Source organism: Ochotona princeps, chromosome 27 (assembly GCF_030435755.1).
Source record: "Ochotona princeps isolate mOchPri1 chromosome 27, mOchPri1.hap1, whole genome shotgun sequence".
In the NCBI taxonomy this organism is placed as follows: Eukaryota; Metazoa; Chordata; class Mammalia; order Lagomorpha; family Ochotonidae; genus Ochotona; species Ochotona princeps.
Window position 1 is genome coordinate 8,000,175 of NC_080858.1, and position 19,208 is coordinate 8,019,382.

Sequence of the window (19,208 nt, forward strand, 5' to 3'; positions counted from 1 at the left end):
ACTGGATACACCAGCTGCCCGTGTAGTTTATTTATCAGATGAGATTCTAACACGTTCATTGTATTAATCACATCTTTGTGTCGCAAGTACAATGTAGGAACTGTCTCACAAAGAGACTGATAACCCATATTTCAGGGTACTTTTCTGATGTTTTATCTTGATTTTGGAGAGTTAAAAAATAATAGAAAAATTGGCAAAGCTTATGAAAACGAAGCTATATTTTTGATTCTTCTGAATGTGTTCTGTAGCTTGGCATGATTGAACAGCTGTTGTTTCTAATCGTAATAAAATGTTAAGTTTAAGCAAGCTCAATCAGTTCTTTTAAATAATGTATTTTTCATTCAGTTTAAGGAACCTTTCAGCACGATTTTCTTCTTTGATCTGCTAGTCCTATATTCCAAGTCCTTCCCATGAAATACATAAAATTGTATTCAAATGTTGCAAAAAGGTTTTGAATCAATCTTCTTTTTTGTAAAAAATTTAGAATAGGTTGCTAAAACATGCACAGAGCAGGTGATTGTTTTTATTCTTGGTAGGTATTTGGAATCCTTAAAGCACCCTTCAAGGAGAAAGCAGGAGAAGGCTCTATGCTGAGACTGGAAGATCTCGGGGACCAACGATATGCGCCCTACAAGTACATGCTGCGGCTGTGCTACCGCATCCTCCGGCACTCTCAGCAGGACTACCGTAAAAACCAGGTAAGAGCAAGCACGGTGGGGAGAGGGGAGGCGTTTTCACCTCTGTTGCAGCTGTCAATTATAGCAAAGTTCTTTGATTACCATTTGGAAGCAGAGAAAGCTGGGATGAGAACTTTGTCTTTGGAATAAAATGTTTTGTATTGGCAGTATGCACAAATGCTCTGAGTATTTTGGAGCTGTCCTGGGTATTCCTTCTTCCACATAAAATGAAAAACTTCTGTGAGGAGAATGTCATGAGTCCTTATACGTGCATGGTATTAGGGATTGCCAGGCGGGAGGTGTCCTGGACTTCCTTTGTCTAGAGGAATGAAGCATTTCTTGGCTTGAGAGATTTGCAAGATACAGCATCGCCAAGTATGGGCCCAATAATTTATTTTGTAGTGGGTGAAAAAACGATATTGCGCCTGTAACATTGGAAGAGACAAAGGGGGGACATGAGGAAAAAGACCGCAGGGTGGGAATTTATGAGAGGGAGGTCCGTTGCTGGCTGGGGAAGCCGGGACAGATGCTTGCAGCAGGCACTGTTCCAGTGCTGCATTGAGGATAATTGAAGAATAATTGTTTTAATGATTTATTGGTTTGAACGGAAGAGTGACAGGGAAGGGAGGAGATGGGTTGGGACACAGCAAGCTCTTCCATTCACTGGTTCACTCCCCACATACCTGCAGCAGCTGGTCGCTCGATAGGGCTGAAGCTCCATCCTGACCTCACACCTGGATAGCAGAGGCCCAAGAACTTGGGCTAGTCTCTGCTTTTTGCTGGACACATTACCAGGGATCTGGATCAGAGTAACTGGGACTCAGGTAGTGCTCTTTAATGGAATTCTGGTGTAGCAAGCAGCGGCTAACCCACTACATCACAGTGCTGTCCCTTTGGAAAAATAATTGTGTTTGTACTGAGTGTGTTTGTTTTTTCTCTTGATTTTATTTGTCAAGTAATGCTGTATTTATATAACATTTACATTGTGTTTGGTGTTATATGTCATCTAAATATGGTTTAAATATATTGGAAGATAGGTGTAAGTTACATGAAAATATCATGTGGTTTAATATAAAGGAGTAGAGTTTCCTTACATTTTGGTGTCTGTGGGGTCTTGCAGCCAATTCCCTGTGAGCACCAAGGGGTGGCCATTGTATGGCCATGGGTGAGCTACACCTTTCTGCCTAGAGTTAGAGCTAGGAATGTTGAGCTGACCAGGAAATGAAGAGCCCAGCAAGTGCTGCCCTCCGTTTCTCCTTTACTTTAATGAAATAGCATTGATAGCTGAAAAATTGTACTCATTTCTGTTGAATTAAGAATGACTTGTATTAAGCATCAAGTACCCTTCTGATTTTTTAAAAAAAAAGTTTTATTTTTATTTAAAGGGCAAATCTGTAGAGAGGTGAAAGAATGAGCGGGTTGGAGAGGGAGGGCAGAAAGGAGGATGGGAGAGCAGATAGGAAGGAGGGAGGGAGGGCAGGTAGATGGGGGAGAGAGAGAGAGAGAGAGAGAGAGAAAATCTTCTGTCCACTGGTTCATTCCCCAAATGGCCACAAAGTCAGAGTTGAGCCGATCCAAAGCAAGGAGTCAAGAGCTTCTTACAAGTCTCCTTGTGGGTGCAGGGGCCAAAGAATTTGCAGTATCCTCTGCCACCTTCCCTGGTTGGGAGGCTGGATTGGAAGTGAAGCAGCCAGGAGTTGAATCAGCACCCAAATGGGATGCTGGGACTGCAAGCAGAAGATTACCTTGCTCTGCCATGGTACTGCCTCAATGCCCCCTCCCCAGTATTTTTAGAACATGATGTTAAAATGTCGGCAGCGTGACTTTTGACATTTTTTTGATCATCACATGGTTTTCTTTTCACCTACATTTTATAGTCCTGATGTTGAATTAATTTGTGATTTAGGACTAACCCAGATCTTTGTTATTTTTTATTATTGAGTCTCTGTTTATTGTTATTTATAGAATTTGGCTACACCTCTAATTTCATTTGGTTATTTATCAGCATCTTGGGTGTTTGCCTTATACCGCAATATGACTGTGAAAGTCATAAAAGCGTGTAAATCAATACCTATATTTAAAATTATATGCTTTACTTTACTGGCCACCCAATGCACAAAACTACCATTTTGAAAGACCACAAAAATGTTGCCTACAAAGTAATTAGATTTGTGCAGCCAACATTGTTTTTCAAAGAATAGACTCATTCCAGTAAATTTTACCCAAGGTGCAGCCACTTTCTAATCAATACATCCTCCCATTACAGAAACAGAAAAATTTCCAGGGAGAATCTCCAAGAAATCAAAGACAGAGCTTTGGGTTGTGGAAGGAGTTAAGTTGATCAGTTCTCTGGTTGTGTGAGGCATGTCCTTTGTCCACAGAGGTGGGGCCTGGAATATGGGAGGTCATGGCACAATATGGGAGAGCGATGGGCAGCAGGAAGAGCATGTTACACCTGAAGGAATGAAACTTCCCCAGTAGCTTTCTGTCACTCCGAGTGACATTGTCACCCATGTTCAGGTTTCTTTTGACTTAACTCTTCAGCGCCCACTGAGGTTTGCTGCTGACTTTGCAGAAGCAGCTGTAGTGTTCACCCTTTGTTGACAGCACTCTGTCACAGGGCATCTGCCCTGGCTGTTCCCACGGTCCAAGTGGCTTCTCTCCAGGTCCTCCCATGGCTGCCTCCTTGTCATCCTTTCCATGTCGGCTCACATGTCATTTTTTCTGCATCAACTCTGTCTACAGCTCCCATCCCTTGATTCCTCTTCACTTATCAACATGTGACATGGTTCTGTTTGTTTACTGCCTTTTATCTCAGCAGGATGCTAAGCTCAGAGAGCTCATTTGTCTTGTTGATTGCCATATCCTTCCAGAAATGTTTACTGGGTCAATTGATGGTATCCAGAAAGTGATTATATTTTCTTGTTTGGTATCTTTAAAAGTATTTGGTTTTTTTGAGAGAGAGAGTAAGCATTTCTGTTTGCCAGTTCTGTCTCCCAAATGCCTGCAATGACTAGGACTGGGAGCTGGGCATTGATCTCAGGCCTCCCGCATCAAGGGCAGGAGCCTAGTTATTTGAACCATCTCTACTGTCTCTTGGGGTCTGCATTAGCACGAAGCTAGGCTTGGGAGCTGGAGGTAGATCTGGAACTCGGGTAATGTGTTGTGGGGTGTGGATGTCTTATCTGCTAGGTCACATAAAAAGTGTAAGAAATTTTATGATTATTTTAAAGAGAGGATATTGACAGAGTACAAAAAATAAATTCACCCTTTCCCCTTGGAATTTGTGCTTTGGTGGAATTAGAACTGGTGCCTCATGCAAGAAGTATCACGGTGTTCTTTCCATTTCAGTATTTATGTAAAACCCTTGGTCATGACTTGTAGTGAGAGCTAAAAGAATGGCCTCTCCTAGGTTTGCAAAATCCTAATGACGTAATAACTTGTGATTTGTTTGAGCATTGCCTTACAGCTAGAATGCTGGTGATGTTGCTGTGTAGGACACATGTGATGCTGTCAGTGTGCCTGGCTTGGGCCTGTGATGCGGGACAGCAAGGATGGCACAAATGATTGGGTCCCTGTCCTTTTGCTGAAAGCCTGCATTGAGTTCCTCACTCTGGCCTGGCCTGGTGCTGGCCACTGAAGGTTTCTGGAGAGTGAAATAGTAGATGGCATTACTCTGTCCCTCAAAAAAGTTTTCAACTTCAACTAAAATACTTTTTTGTTTTTCTCATTTATGAGAGTTAAATTATCCCATGTTAAAGCTGTTTCTAGGCATGTATTTTTGTTACAATTTAACTTATTTATTTGCTAGTATGTTTTCATTTTTTTTCTTTCAAAGTTCTGTTTATTGAAAAATAGTTTACGTGTTCATTTGACCATTTTTTTTGCAGTGGGTTTTCTGCTATGAATAAATTAGGCAGGGCTGCCGTTCCGGGAAGCTGTTACTGGTGAGCCATGTGGCAGTAATCTGTAACTGGAGGTTTTTCTCCTTTGCAGGAATACATTGCTAAGAATTTCTGTGTCATGCAGTCCCAGATTGGCTATGATATTCTGGCAGAAGACACGATCACAGCTTTGTTGCACAACAACAGAAAACTTCTCGAGAAACACATCACAGCCAAAGAAATAGAAACATTTGTCAGTTTACTCAGGAGAAACCGAGAGCCAAGGTTTGAAGTGGTGCAGCTTCTGTTTTTAGCGGGGACTGAGATTTCTGTCTCATCTTTAGAACTTTGAAAAGTTAGAATTCTTTCCTGTTGTTGACTTTTGGGGCAATCTGTGTTGGGCTTCATGCTGTAACAATTACGTAGGCTAAAGTTATTTTGTGATAGCAGGTCCAAGCCCTGGGTAGACTTGTATGTTAGTGTAACAGATCTTCACTCTGATCACTTACAGCTTTTATAGTATCCTATGGGATTTTTGGAAATTTATTCCTATTTGTTGTATCATTTAAATCTCTATGCATTTTCTCAGTGAACATTTCATCAAGTACTCTGTCTGGGAAATGTAAGTGTGGGAATGTCCAACGCATTGACAGTGTTTCCCTCATTGACTGGGACAGCAGCTGCAGCTATGGGGTGGCAATGGGTCTCTGACTTCAGCAGCATATGCTTGCTTGCGTCTAGATGATGCTGTGATCCTGTTGCACTCTGTACCTTAGCTTCTATTTTGATATTCAGTTCTGGGGAGTCTCACACGAGGAGCAGATAAATGATTTTCTAAACATAAGTCATAGTGCTGTGGGATAAATAGCACCACATCAATAGAAGCAAACATGATTTTTTGTGCTTGGCTTTGGACTCAGTAGAAAGAAGCAGATGCTGAACTTGTGGCTGGAGATGCAGCCTATCAGCAGCACATTGGAAAGGCACTGCCTGGGATGACAGGAGACTTGGGGCTAATGAGTTTCTTCTGTTGCTTATGGAAGTATGCTTCTGTTGTGATGACTTTGTGTTCAACTTCATCTTTTTTTTTTTTTTGCCAGATTTCTGGATTATTTGTCTGATCTCTGTGTGTCTAATACGACTGCCATTCCTGTGACCCAGGAACTCATCTGTAAGTTTATGCTGAGTCCTGGCAACGCAGACATTCTCATTCAAACCAAGTAAGCATGGGCCGTGGAAGTATCTCATTCAGTTCTTCATGCTTTGTCCTGGGTGACAGTACACCTCCTCATGGGTTCCCATCTCTGTTTTTTGCTTCAAGGCTGGTCTCTATGCAAGTAGACAACCCCATGGAGAGCTCCATCCTTCCAGATGACATGGACGATGAAGAAGTGTGGCTGTACTGGATTGACAGCAACAAGGAGCCTCATGGCAAAGCCATCAGGCACCTTGCTCAGGAAGCCAAAGAAGGCACCAAGGCTGATTTAGAAGTCCTCACCTATTACAGGTTAGATATTGTAGGAATTGTGATTCTCAACTTCGTATGTGGAGAGGGACTTCCTGAATCTTCTCAGTGCTAGATGATTATGAAGAGGAAATTTTAGACATGTATTTATTTATGTGAAAGGCAGAGAGAAAGAAAGAGGAAAGTGAATGAGAACAAGAAAGCCCTGATCCACTTGTTCCTTCCCATGCCTTCAACAGCTGTGGCTGGGGCAGGCTGATGCCAGGAGGCAGGAACTCAATCTGAGTCTCCCATAAGGATTGGCAGTGTACTTGAGCTGTCACCTGCTGACTTGCCAGATGGGAATTAGCAGAAAGGTGGAATTGGGAGTACAACCAGAACTTGAACCCAGGCATGCTAATGTGGGATTCAGGTGTCCTAATTGTCTTCTTAACTGTAGTGCCTAATACCTGCCTGTGAAGAGGAAATTTTAAAAGTGATGTGAGAACTAGGTTACCTGAAACATTTAGTGCCATTTAAGACATTGACAATGAAAGCTAATGTCTGTGTTTTCTAAATACACCACTTGAAATTTCCTGGCTTCCCAGACTTTGAATAGCACTCAGAGGAGGGCGGAGGGTGCCCCGTATACTGTACCCTGGCTTCTTCCACTGTGCAAATTCAGAGGTCTTAGTCTCGTGGCTGTTAGATCCCAGTGTACAGATGACATTTAAGCTGATCATGTTTGACTTAGAAATGGAGTAGGGATAAGCATAGGTTAGAGTCTTGATTCCTCACCAAACGTTGAGTATGGATACTAGAGCCTTCAGTAATGCACAGAGGTCCCATCTACACTTAGGTATCAAACATTGGAGTGTCCAGCTAAATTTAGAATGCAGAATGAGCCCCTTTCACCCATGTGGTAGATCCAGATTGAGTTTTAGGCTACTGGTTTTGGGCTGGCCCAACTATGGATATTATATAATAGGCATCTATGAAGTGAACTAATGGATGAGTGATTCTCTCTCTCTCCCTTTCTCCTTCCCTCCCTCCATCTTTCTGCCTTTTGGATAAAAATAAATAAATAGGAACTTAGAAAAAATTAGATTGTGCATGCCCAGAGCTGCCAGCTGAGTAGGGCTGGGGAAAGCAGACAGAAGTGATTGCTTATGAGCTGTTTATCCATGACTTGTGCTCAGGCGTAGCGTACTTCGGAGTTCCAGTATACAAGAGTCTGGTGACGCTCCCCACCAGACATATTCAGCAGACTCACATTACTGGAAAAAGCAAGGGAAATTGTAACTGAAAGGAAGTAGAGACATCTTCGTGTGTGTGTTGCAGATTAATCATTTAGCTTACTACCAACAGACACTTGGAAATAGGAGTGTCACTGGATGTGATAAGTGACTGGCACTGTGATGTTTAAGAACTCCACTGAGGTAAGACAAATGATTGCAGTTTGCTCCGTGTTTCCCAGGTACCAGCTGAACCTCTTCGCCAGGATGTGTCTGGACCGCCAGTATCTGGCCATCAACCAGATCTCCACGCAGCTCTCTGTGGACTTGATCCTGCGCTGTGTGTCGGACGAGAGCCTGCCCTTCGACCTTCGCGCCTCCTTCTGCCGCCTCATGCTGCATATGCATGTGGACCGGGACCCGCAGGAGTCTGTGGTGCCTGTCCGCTATGCCAGGCTCTGGACAGAAATCCCCACCAAGATCACAATTCATGAGTATGTGAAGGCAACTTTCTCTCCATATTTAAATTCAGCAGATGAACTCACAATCTGGTGTCTTTGATTTTGAAATGAAATACATGGAAAAGGATTTGTGTGTTTTAAAGTCGTTTGTCTTCCTAAATGCAATTAAGATGCTCCTTTTTGAAGATAAAATGATAATTTTTTGGTGGTAATAGAGGCATCTCCCTGGAAGTTAACAAACAGAAATAGTATTAAAAATGCAAGTAACAATTTGTGAAGCGGTTACTTTCAGACTCTGAGTTAAAGGTTTGCCTAGGACAGGCATTTAGACCTGGGCTTGACATGTTACATTCCATATCAGAATGCTTGGGTTTGATACCCAGCGCTGGCACCGATGCCCAGACCCTGGGGAGGCAGCAGTGACGGGCCCAGGGGTTTGGGTTCCTGCCACTTGGGAGACCTCATTCAGTTGCTGGATCTCAGCTTTGGCTTCAGCCCTGCTGGGAGCCGTTGTGGACTTCTGGTGAGTGGAACGGCCGACAGCAGCTCTCTCCCTGAGTGTCTGCCTGTCTCAGTGTCTCTGCATCTCAAACAAGGCAAGCTAAATGCTTACATTGTTGGAATTTGAGCAAGTTTGTGGCTAGTGTGTATCATGAAAGTACTGAGGATAGATTCCAAGTTTTTTCACAGTCTGTTTTAAGTACCCTCAGAGTAACTCATTCCACAATAGTGTCTATCATATAAATGAGACCACAATATCTGGGTGGCCAATTTATCCAAGATTAAGAAGCCAGAAGTTCGAGCATGTACAAAGGTACTTTGAAATGTTTGGTGTGACAAACTTGGAAATCCATGCAGAGTGTTTTTCATAGCATGTGTTTTCCATGAGTTTTCTGAACATTGCTGGTATATTTTCTTCTTTTTAGATGGTTACACTCTATTTAAGTCGCTTTGTCTTCTTTCTGTCTTTCCCAGATATGATTCTATAACTGATTCTTCTAGAAATGATATGAAGAGGAAATTTGCACTGACAATGGAATTTGTTGAAGAATACTTGAAAGAAGTTGTAAATCAGCCCTTTCCTTTTGGAGATAAAGAAAAAAACAAACTGACATTTGAGGTATTTCTTTTAGACAATTATTTATGATGTAGTTAAAATCTCTGTCAAAAATTGGATTTCTTTCACATCGGAGACTTTCCCCTTAATCCTGAGGCCGCTCTGGTGACTGTTGGCTGACTTAGTCCGTGTAGGTACGATTCTCTTTGCCCTTGATAAAACGCAAATTTCTTGTTTTGATTATACCTTCAAGTTCGGTAAATTCTTTTTTAGTTGTCTATTTATTACTGTTTCCCTGACTTTATTTCTTTCATGTGCAAAGAAAATTTTGCACACTTTAGATTATTTTTTCATCTCTGCAATGTTTTTTAGTCCCAGTAAATTGAATTGAAATAGTTTTCCTTGTCACATATTGGGGACAGAGTGACATAGCTGTTACTTTATGCCTGGTAGATGAACTCCCCAGAACTTAGCAGCTGAAAACAACAAACACGTATGAACTATTGGTTTCTATGGGTTGGGATCCCAGGCTTAGCAGGAGAGGTGGTTGTAACCTGTAGTATCTGTTGAGGTCGCTGTTGGCTACAGCGGCTGACATCTGGACCTTCAAGCTTCTAAACCGGCTTGTGCATCCTGGTGGCCACACCTTCCTGCTGGTTGCTGGCCAGAGCTGGCTGCTGCTTCCCTCGTGGACATGCCTGGAGACTGCCTGAGTGTCTGCGTGATGGAGCACCTGGCTTTCCCTTGAGCACAGGGTTGCAGTCTTTTGTAATCCAATCTTGGAGGTGACATGTCACCATTCTGACCTGCTCAGCCGGTCGCACAGACTACCTTATGCAGTGTAGTAGGATACTGTATGTTAGGGCCACCCATGGGAAGCTTCCTCTTGTCCTTGATTTTCCACAAGGTCACAAATTGCAGGGGGCTGTAGTATTTCTAGACACATTTTATGGGTTATAGCCTTATTAAAAGTCACTATCATATAACCATCTGTTAAGTGGTATCCTAATGACCTCAGTGAGTTAATAATTAACTGATAGATAATTCAAGTGTAAACTTCTTTAATCACTTTAAAGTAACCAACATCTTATTTGGAATTAATTCAAGGCTTGAGTAGTGCAGTTCAAGTGGATGGTTTTGCAGGTATTTTAATTCCTAGGTATTAAACAATTAGGATGGTTAGAACTGCTTGAAATTATGTAGATAATAACATGGGGCAATGTTTATTCGGTCTCCAATGGTTTTCTTCTCTCCTCTCCCCTCTTTTTCATGAAGGTTGTCCATTTGGCTCGAAATCTTATATATTTTGGATTTTATGGTTTCAGCGAGTTATTGAGGCTCACAAGAACACTTCTGGCCATCCTTGATATCGTACAGGTCCCCATGTCATCGTATTTTGAAAGATTAAGCAAATTTCAAGATGGAGGTGAGACTTTTCAAAAATGTTAGATTTTTGTTGTTGTTTGAAAGTAAGATAAAAGAAAATTCACAGAGTGGGAAACTTACCCACATACACTTGCTGCTGCTTATGGAAAATAGTCCTGTGCTGAAACTAAGCTGAATGAATGCATGTGCTTGTCTGTCTTCCACACAGACACTTTAGAACACACATTCTCAAGTTCGGATTCCACCTGTCATGACTTAGGTTATACCCATCCACGAATGAGAATGTTATGGGTTTGAGGAGATGCAAGCGTCTAAACGTCTGTGGGGTCATCTTGGTGTGGGCGTTGTGCCGTGCTTCTTAGCAGGGTGCAGAAGGGAGCCAGGAGAGGGCTGGCTCAGGCCATTCCAGAGGAACAGTGAGTGCGGAGCTGGTGTGTGTGGCCGCGGAGCTGAGGCATGAAGGTGCTGTTGTCAGAGCAACCTGCGTTCATGTCCTGCCTCAACCTCTTAGTGACTTAGGCAGCCGCCCTGTCTTCTCTGTGATTATCTTCTCATCTGAGACATGAAGACGATACTACTATCTTCTATTTCCTGGTTAGAGGTAACTGACAGGCTTGTGACACTGTCTCATAAATCAGTGGAAATCTTTGACAGTGTAGTGATTGTCTTTGATTGGGTGCCTGAAAACAGCTTGAGCTAGAGAATGGCTTGCTGATGGTTTCTTGAGGTTTGCGTTCAAGAGTGTGTGTGTGTGTGATGGACAAGAGAAGCTTATCAGTAGAGAATCAACAGCTGAGAACTCAGCCAATTCGGTAGGTGGCTCTGGGGTGTGACTGGCCCTTCAGGCACGGGGACTCCATGCTGGGTCCCCCTGTGTTGTCCATCCTCCAGCTCTGGCTCCCTCATGAAGGGTGCTGTGTGATGACAGGAAGACACATCCTTTGATCAGCAGTCTGATATAGGGCACATGTAGGGATCTGTGTGTCTCAGTCATGCAGAAGAGCTGTGGGTGGAGCACGATGCTGTCCACCACAGTTTGCTGCAAGATCTGAAAGAACATCCAGAAATCGAGCTTCAGACTTAAGGGATAAATATCTGATTAAGAAGTGCAAATGAGGAGCTTACTCGGAAGCTGAAGCAATCAACTGCTGCAGCTTCAAGCTCCGGAAAAGCCGTACTGACGATCAACGTGGAGCAATTTGAGCCCTGTGTGTACCCTGCTCAACACAGCTAGATGCTGGAGGAGCGCACCAGTGTCAGTGATGCAAGTAGACAAAGTGAACACCACCTGTCAGGAGAGGCATCTCCGGAGCTCCCACTGCAAGGCCTCCTGGACAGTTACACAGCCCTGAAGAAGCACTGGGAGCAGGAGCGGGGGCTGTGTGTAAATTGCCCTCTGCAGCGGAGAGTCCGTCTCAACTGTTCATCCCCTGACGATGTGCCCAGGTATTTATGAAGATGAGTGATGAGGCAAGGACTCGAGTAGGCTGTGGATGAATGTGGTTAAGCGGTAGGGGTTTGGGGCTCCCTTGGGGATTGTGTTGGTGAAGGAAAAAGTAATGAGGGGGAAAACGGGAATGCTGTCAGATGAAAGAAAGGCCAAAAAAAAAATGAAAGGACTGGTGAGTGGGCTTAGAAAAGTGTGTGGAAAATAGAATTAAAAGGTAAGTTTATTTTGGTGCCTGCCGAAAACGACTCCTCCACTCCTGCTCACCTAAAGCCAAACTGGACAGAACTGCACTTCACAACTCTGACAGGAGAGGGCGCTCTGCACCTGGAGATCTAGGGGATGCAGCGGTGGTAGAGGTCTGAGTTTACAGGAAACTGCTCTAAGGCTGAGCAAAGTGGGGTGATCAAAACATTTCAGCTATTGAAAAAAAGCATTCTGAGAAGCAACTGTGAAACAAAAGTTGCTTCAATTATCTTCATTAGAAAGTGCTATTAAAAAAAAGCTGGAATCACAAATATACTAGCTAGGTTCAGAAACAGACTGAAAAAAATGAAAGAGTTGACATGAAAGTCATTTGAACTCTGCAAAGGTAAAGAATAAAATGTTAGACTTTATTTTTAGAAATACAGTCATAGGCTTCAAAGGGGGACTAGATTTGTATTAAAATATATTAAGACACGTTAACATAAGGCAGAACAATGAAGAGAATAGTAGTGATGTAATAACGATGAACAGAGAAGGGCAAGGAAGAGACATTGCAGTAGTAATTGGAGTCCTTGATGAAGAAAATACTGTGTTGGCCGAGAATGGGTTTTTGGAATTATAAAACATGGCGTATCATTTGCTTGGCTTGTTGGCCTTCAAGTGATTTGTTTGGACTGCGTTTCCCTATCTTAATGAAAATTTAATTTCAGTTGGAAGATAGAAAAAAATAAAAGCAGAAAAAATAATTTTATAAACATTATTGCTACATAAACTGGTTTCTTTGAGTAAATGGTCCGGTTTTCTAGACTCCTGATATGTCTGGAACATGGCTTGCCAGAGAAGGGGAAGCCCTTTGTCACGGTCTCATTTAGTGCTTTCCAGTTCACTTTAGCACTGCTGGAGCTGGACTGGCAGAGGAATGCCAGGGAGATCATACGGGGGTTACGGGGGAGGCCGTCATGTTCAGACCGCTCAGGCTCTTGGATCCTGGAGGCCCAACAGGCCTGCAGTCTTCAACAGGGTGTGCACACAGAGCTTTCAAATTTTTTTTTTCCCGTGGGAAATCCTGGAGGGTTGGATATCCAAGATCGGCATTCAAGGCAGAGGCAGCAGGGATGGCTGGCCTGGAAGGGAACAGTTTCAGCAGGTTTCCTGTTCTGGTCTGTTGTTTCCGGCCAGACCCACTTATACATCCCCGTTAGTTGTTTTCATCCTAGAGCTGGTTGGGGTCTGAGTGTGACTCCCAGCTTCCCAGTGGCTTCTTATTAGCATGCTCAGCTCAGCAGAAATTGCTAGGCTCAGAGGCAGCTTCTATTCCTGTGCCCTCAAGGTGGTCCATTCAGAAAATGATGGAGGAGCTCTCCCAGGGACCCACAGGGAGCTGGCTCTGCTCTCTGGCCTGTGCTGGAGCCAACTAGAAGATTGTAATCACCTGCTATCAATCCCTTAGCTTTCTGTAGCTGTGTATGTGTGTACTCGCTTAGGAAAAGAAATAATGTTTTCAAACAAATGTATTCACTCCCAGCAGGCTATGTTGTTGAGTCAATTTGCTTTGCCTAATACCTATCATTTGCTCTCTGTGATTTGAAATGCACAGGCACCATTCAGTGTAATTGATCTTTGGGGTAGAAGGATTATGTCAAGCAGTGCTCTTCTTTGTCATGTGTAGAAGTTAAAAGCAAGTGCACACATCAGCTGAAAAGAGGCAGATTTTCTATATTCTTTGCAAACATTTCATTTTTAAAATTACACAGTTGCTTTTTAGCCTTGCCAAAGGACATTGCGACACAAAGATTTATACTGCCAGTCATCAGGGTCACTGTTCTTTTTAACAAAAGGATGGGTGTATTTTATTTCAACAGAGAGTCATTTAAACAGCGGGAGACAAATGGGAACTCCAGTTCTGCGGTCTACTCGGGAGCAACATGGTGGGTGTCAACTCTGAATTGTAAGAGTAGGTGTCACAACCATCTGGGCCCGAAAATGGTTAGAGTAGGGCCATTGACACAGTCTGGTTTGGGTCCAATTTTTATTTTTGAGGAGTTTTCAGAAGGTTTGTGGAAAATATATATTTTGAAAAAATGTGTATTCATTTCATACTCTTTCAAACCAAAGCAAACTTTTTAATTCTGTGTTTCCACAAGGTTTTTGAAGTACCTCTTCCTTTATTTATTTTTTTTTACATTTTTCTTGTTTTTTATTGGAAAGGCAGATATGCAGAGTGAAGGAGAGATAGAAAGAAAGATCATCCATCTGATAGTTCATTCCACAAGTGGCTGCAACGGCTGGAGCTGAGTTGATCCAAAGCCAGGAGCCAGGAGCTTCTTTCGGATCTCTACATGGCTGCGGGGTCCCAAGGCTTTGACCCATCCTTGACTGCTTTCCCAGGCCACAGACATGGAGCTGGGTGGGAAGTGGAACAGTTGAAACAGGAAACAGTGCTCATATGAGATTCTGAAACGTGCAAGGCAAGCATGAAGCCACTAGGCTGTCATGAATTTTTTTTTTTTTTTTAAGAAGGAATAGGACCACTTATGAGTCCCACCCTCAGTGACAGACTTGACCTTTTCTCTTGTGTCCATGGGCATGTTGTTCTTAGGACATTTAGATCCTTCCCCTGCCCTGTGCATCACTGCAGACCAGTAGTTGATGCCAGTCAGGAGGGTCCCACGCCTACAAAATAATTGTCCCTCAAGAGGTCCTGCTTTCTTAAAACCATCATCATTCTGAGAATGAGGATGTCAACCACAGTTTTGGGGACATGGAAATAGACTGTCATACTCTGCTCCTGGTTTCCTCAAATTCATGTCCTTTTTACATGCTAGATACACCCATTTCATCCGAACATTCTTCTTACATCTTAACTTGTTGCAACATCAGAGGTCTCAGAAGTGGGAGTGGAGGAGGGCATTAGGTACATCCATCCTGAGGCAGCTCTCCTCCTGCTGTGAGCCTCCACATCAAAGAAATTGTGCACTTCCACATAACTAAAGCTTAAAGAGAAAAGGGAAGTGAAGGCATGCAAGCGGTATTCCACATTCGACCAGAAGTGCCATTAGCACAGCACACAGCAGATGAAATTACAGAAATCTCTCAGCATCTGAAGAATGGATTCGAGACATGTAAGACCTATGGTCCCAATTGCAGCCTCCCAGGGATCTTAATCTTGATCCACACTGTTTCCCGAAGATGTTAGTGGCGTGCCTGCCCACATTTCTTTCCAAAGATGGCAGGCTGTGCCCCAGCTGCTGGGAGTGCCTCGTGCAGGGTAACCTGCACAGTCAGTGGCTTGTGGGGAATTGACCCATGTCACAGTCAGCTGTGCAGGGACCCTGTCTCCCATGTTGGTTCACATCTCCCAGAGAAAAGTTCAGTATAAGATAATAAGCTTTAATACATTTTCAGAAGTTTTGATTTAGCTTGGACTGATTTTATTGTTTTTAAAGAAGCGATACATCCAGCTTGTGGCCTGAAAAAAGTCCACAGATCTTTTGGCCAGGTTCTGCCAAGCACCTACAATTGAAGTTGATACATTGAAATTCAATGTATCTATAGCAAGCTAATTTTTTATCTGACAGTTTTTGTTTGGCCTATCTCTTTGATGTCATAATTATCCAAATGGTTTTGGCAGAAAAAAAAGTGAACAATTTTGTCATCTAAATGTCTCTTAAAGCTGAATGTCTGTCTTCCGTTTCCTGCAGTAGGTGTCTGCATGCTCTTCCTGTTTTTGACTTGCTTTATGTTTCAACAGGAGCATCCGTGAGAATGACATGTTCTGCCTCTTTTCTTAGCACTCATCTTTTGCTGGAAAGTAATAAGTGAGCTCGTTAAATTGATATTCAAGGGTGTTCATGGTATGAGTCAAGACATTGCTACTGTTGTTTCTTGCAGTTTCCCTGGTACCACTGTCCCGTGAGCTGCCTCTGTGTCTTGCATATGTAGTCCTACACCGTGTCAGTTACTGGTCATTGCATAGTGATGGTGTATGCCATCTGATCAAGGTGTACTGTAGGCTGCATCTATGTTTGTGTAAGCACACATCTAAGATGTTTACACAGTCATGGAATTGCCTCAGGATGTGTTTCTCAGAGCACACTCCTGCAGTTAAATAAGTGAGACATGAGTTTGCCTTCAGAGCTTGCTCCTCATGGATGAGTGTGTGACATACTTCATAACAATATACAGGTCCAAAATATTTTAAAGACTCTACTATTCACATTTTAAACAAATCTTATCATCCTCATCCTTAGAGTTCGTTTTTAAAATAAATACACTTTATTTTTCATGACTTAGTAAACCTATATTAAAATGACTATTGTGTATCAGGAACCATTGAAGATATTAGAATACAGTAGGAAAAAAGATGGAATCACTGTCTTAATGGAATTTATGCTTCTTGTTACTGTTGGAGAGAAGGAATGCAATAAATACATAATCATATAGTATGAGGTGACAGTGATTATGTCAAAACTGATACATGAAGCAGGTGCATGAATTATGAGTTATGGCTGTCTTTTAGCAAGGGTCCATGGAAGACGGCTGCCCACAGAGGGGACCAAGCATTGCATATCTGAAAGGAGTAAAAGGAGCAAGCTAGGCGATTCTTTGGGCAAGACACTTGCAGGTAGAGGTATGGCAAATTCTCTGCAAACCCAGCATGTGAAGTAAAACCCGGAATGATGCAGTTATCTGCTTCTTCAGAATGCTGTGCTGTAATCTAGAAAGTGGGGTGCTGGTTGTCTTCTTGCCTTCTCTGAGTGTTACACCTTGATTTTCCATTTACTCTAGGGGTACCTTGTAACCTGTACCTCTGCTAGTGTCACTATCTCCATTAAGGCTTTTTTCTCATGTTAATGATTTTGCTCTTGTCTATGTATGGAAAATCTCTTAACATACTGAATCCTGGGTTGGTGTTCTGGTTAAGCTGTTGCTCGTCTTGCTAGCATCCCATGTTGGAGGACTGGCTGCTCTGCTTCTGATCCAGCTCCCTGCTGCTGTGCATGGGGGGATGGCCCAAGCACTGGAACTCCTGCCATCCATAGGTGAAACCAGGATGGAGTTCACGGCCTTTTGCTTCAGTCTGGCCATCTTGGCTGTTGCAACCTTTTGGGGGAAGTGAACCAGGGGATGGCAGATCTCTCTGTCTGTGTCCCTCCTCTCTTTATGTTGATGTGGCTTTCAAACAAACAAACAAAAAACCAATAGTCACTGGGAGGAAGCACTGTTCCAGAGAATAACTCAGTAGAAACCTGCTCTAGTTCCACAACGTGTGGGTGTTTTGTACAAGCACAGGCTGCTAAGGAGCTGCTGAGCTGGGAGGGTGTGGGGAAGACTCCCTGGGTCGTGGCTTCCAGGTTTACATCGTTGTGCTTCCTATAATTTATTCTAACAGCAAATGCACTTATTCACATCCAACTATTAAAATATGTTTCAGGGAAAATAAGCATGGTCTTTGAATTATTTATTTTTTGGCTTGTATTAATAGAAAACATTCAGCTGACTTTAGTAGTCATAGAACAATTGCTGTGAACAGTTACGCAGAAGTCATTTAGTCAGATATGTCTGTTATCTCTTGGAATGTTGAGCATGTTTTAGAAATCTTATCTAAAATTAAACAAGAAAATTCAAATAATTATTTGTATTATGTATATGAGAGAAAAGTATTTCTGTTAGTGAAAGTGGGCTGAGAAGACTAAGTAAAGACAAAAACAACAACAACAACAACAAACCAACAAGGGATTTAAGGTAAATTTCAGATAAGGTTCTGTTACTTCTCCTATCTGTAAATGACCATAATGGCTGTTGAACCCGACAGTGATTGCTGCAATGAAATGATGAAATAACTTTTGAATAAGAACATTAACATTTGATCAGGATGGCTTTCACATTATGTAAATTCATCATTGCTTGTCACTTTAATTGTTAATAGACTTGAGCCCACTGGAACAATCAAAGAAGCAAAGTCATATATTCTGAAGCTGTTCCCAGTCCGCATTTATTATTATATATATCCCTATTATTTTGTGTTTTCTTTTAACAAGAAGTAGGATTGGTGAATATATCTATGCAATCATGTTAGGAAAGAACCTGGTAAGTTCATATGCTTTTCTGTATATGTAGTTCCTTCCTTCTTACTCTTGACTTATCTGAGATGACTCCCCACTTTTTCCTAGTTATCTCAATGTGCTTTGTAGATAAATTCAAAGTTTGGCCACTTCATTCATCTAAAAAGACTTAGCAAAGCTGTATTCCTGGAACTGGATTGTCTAGCGAACTGATAGTAGAAAACAGTAGCATGTTGCTTGAATACTTTTTCATCAACATTAAATAATTAAGGCTAAAAAGAGAGGTAGTAAGATTTCTTCTTTGTAGTATTGACTTAACAGTCTAGAATGAAAAGTGATCCTGTGGAAAAAAATGAAGACTGAAGTTGAGCATGTCTGTGATCTATGTAGTGTTTGACTTACACTTTTTGAGCTGTGATAGTTGACAATTTAAATGCTTCTCATTACCACTAAACAAATCCAGAAAATATAGCGTCTTCTAATTTGAGACCTCTGATTTGGCCATACATGGAAATGTCACGAGAGTTTGGTGGCTGCCCCATGCCACAGGCATCTAAGGATGTGGTACCACTGGAATGAACCTTCCCATTGCATCGGCAACATGTGTTGTGTATTAATAGGATTCTGGCCTGTCTTTTAATGTCTTGATGACAGGATATATATATTTGGGGAAAGAAATGTCTAGGCTAACTTTCTGTGTAATAGTCATTTGAATTAAATGATTATTTTCCATGCAAATCTAAATAAGATGCAGACACTGTGGGTGCCAAGAATGTCTGTGTGAATCCAGGGTGAGAATAACAAAGGGGCCTGTTCTGTGTTAGTGGTGAGAAAACATCTCAGAGACTCACCCAGGAGCATTGAATGAAGACTCACGTAAATGTGCTAGTTGAACATTGACGACTGAAAGCCGTTGCCAACAGCAGCTGGGTCTCCCTCCATCTGTGTAGCTGACACTGGGTGGCAGGGAGTGGGGTGGAGTGGCGTTTGGAAATTTTCTCTTTCCATTTTTTCAATTGCAGTGACTGTTTGAGAACCACAGGCAATGCAAACATTTGGCCTTGGACTGTTTGTGATTGAGAAGAGGGGGCATCATGGTCCTTTTCACTCCAGCTCTGTCCAAACTTAGGGATTGCGTTTAGGTGTTTTTTTCCTTTGTTATGCAAGAAACAACATAATAAAAGGCACTAGACTTACATATGGAAAAGTGAACTTTTGGGAGTACCTGGATTTTGGCATTGTAGCCAAATGTTTGCTTTTTGAATACTCTAAAAAGTGTAATTGGAACACTGCCTTCTTTCCCATACACTGTTGTCTGTGGATATGGTGATGAATTTGCAAAGAC

At 42.3% G+C, this 19,208-nt stretch overlaps 1 protein-coding gene across 1 annotated transcript in view; it reads left to right on the forward strand.

Annotated features, from left to right (window-relative positions):
- ITPR2 (inositol 1,4,5-trisphosphate receptor type 2) overlaps window positions 1-19,208 on the forward strand; it is a 418,343-nt gene that overhangs the window by 133,506 nt on the left and 265,629 nt on the right. Inside the window, exons 15-21 of the mRNA XM_058655945.1 lie at window positions 537-698; window positions 4,674-4,846; window positions 5,662-5,781; window positions 5,883-6,068; window positions 7,483-7,734; window positions 8,677-8,821; window positions 10,034-10,184. Of these exons, the coding sequence (XP_058511928.1) occupies window positions 537-698; window positions 4,674-4,846; window positions 5,662-5,781; window positions 5,883-6,068; window positions 7,483-7,734; window positions 8,677-8,821; window positions 10,034-10,184 (1,189 nt within the window). The remainder of the gene's footprint in view (window positions 1-536; window positions 699-4,673; window positions 4,847-5,661; window positions 5,782-5,882; window positions 6,069-7,482; window positions 7,735-8,676; window positions 8,822-10,033; window positions 10,185-19,208) is intronic.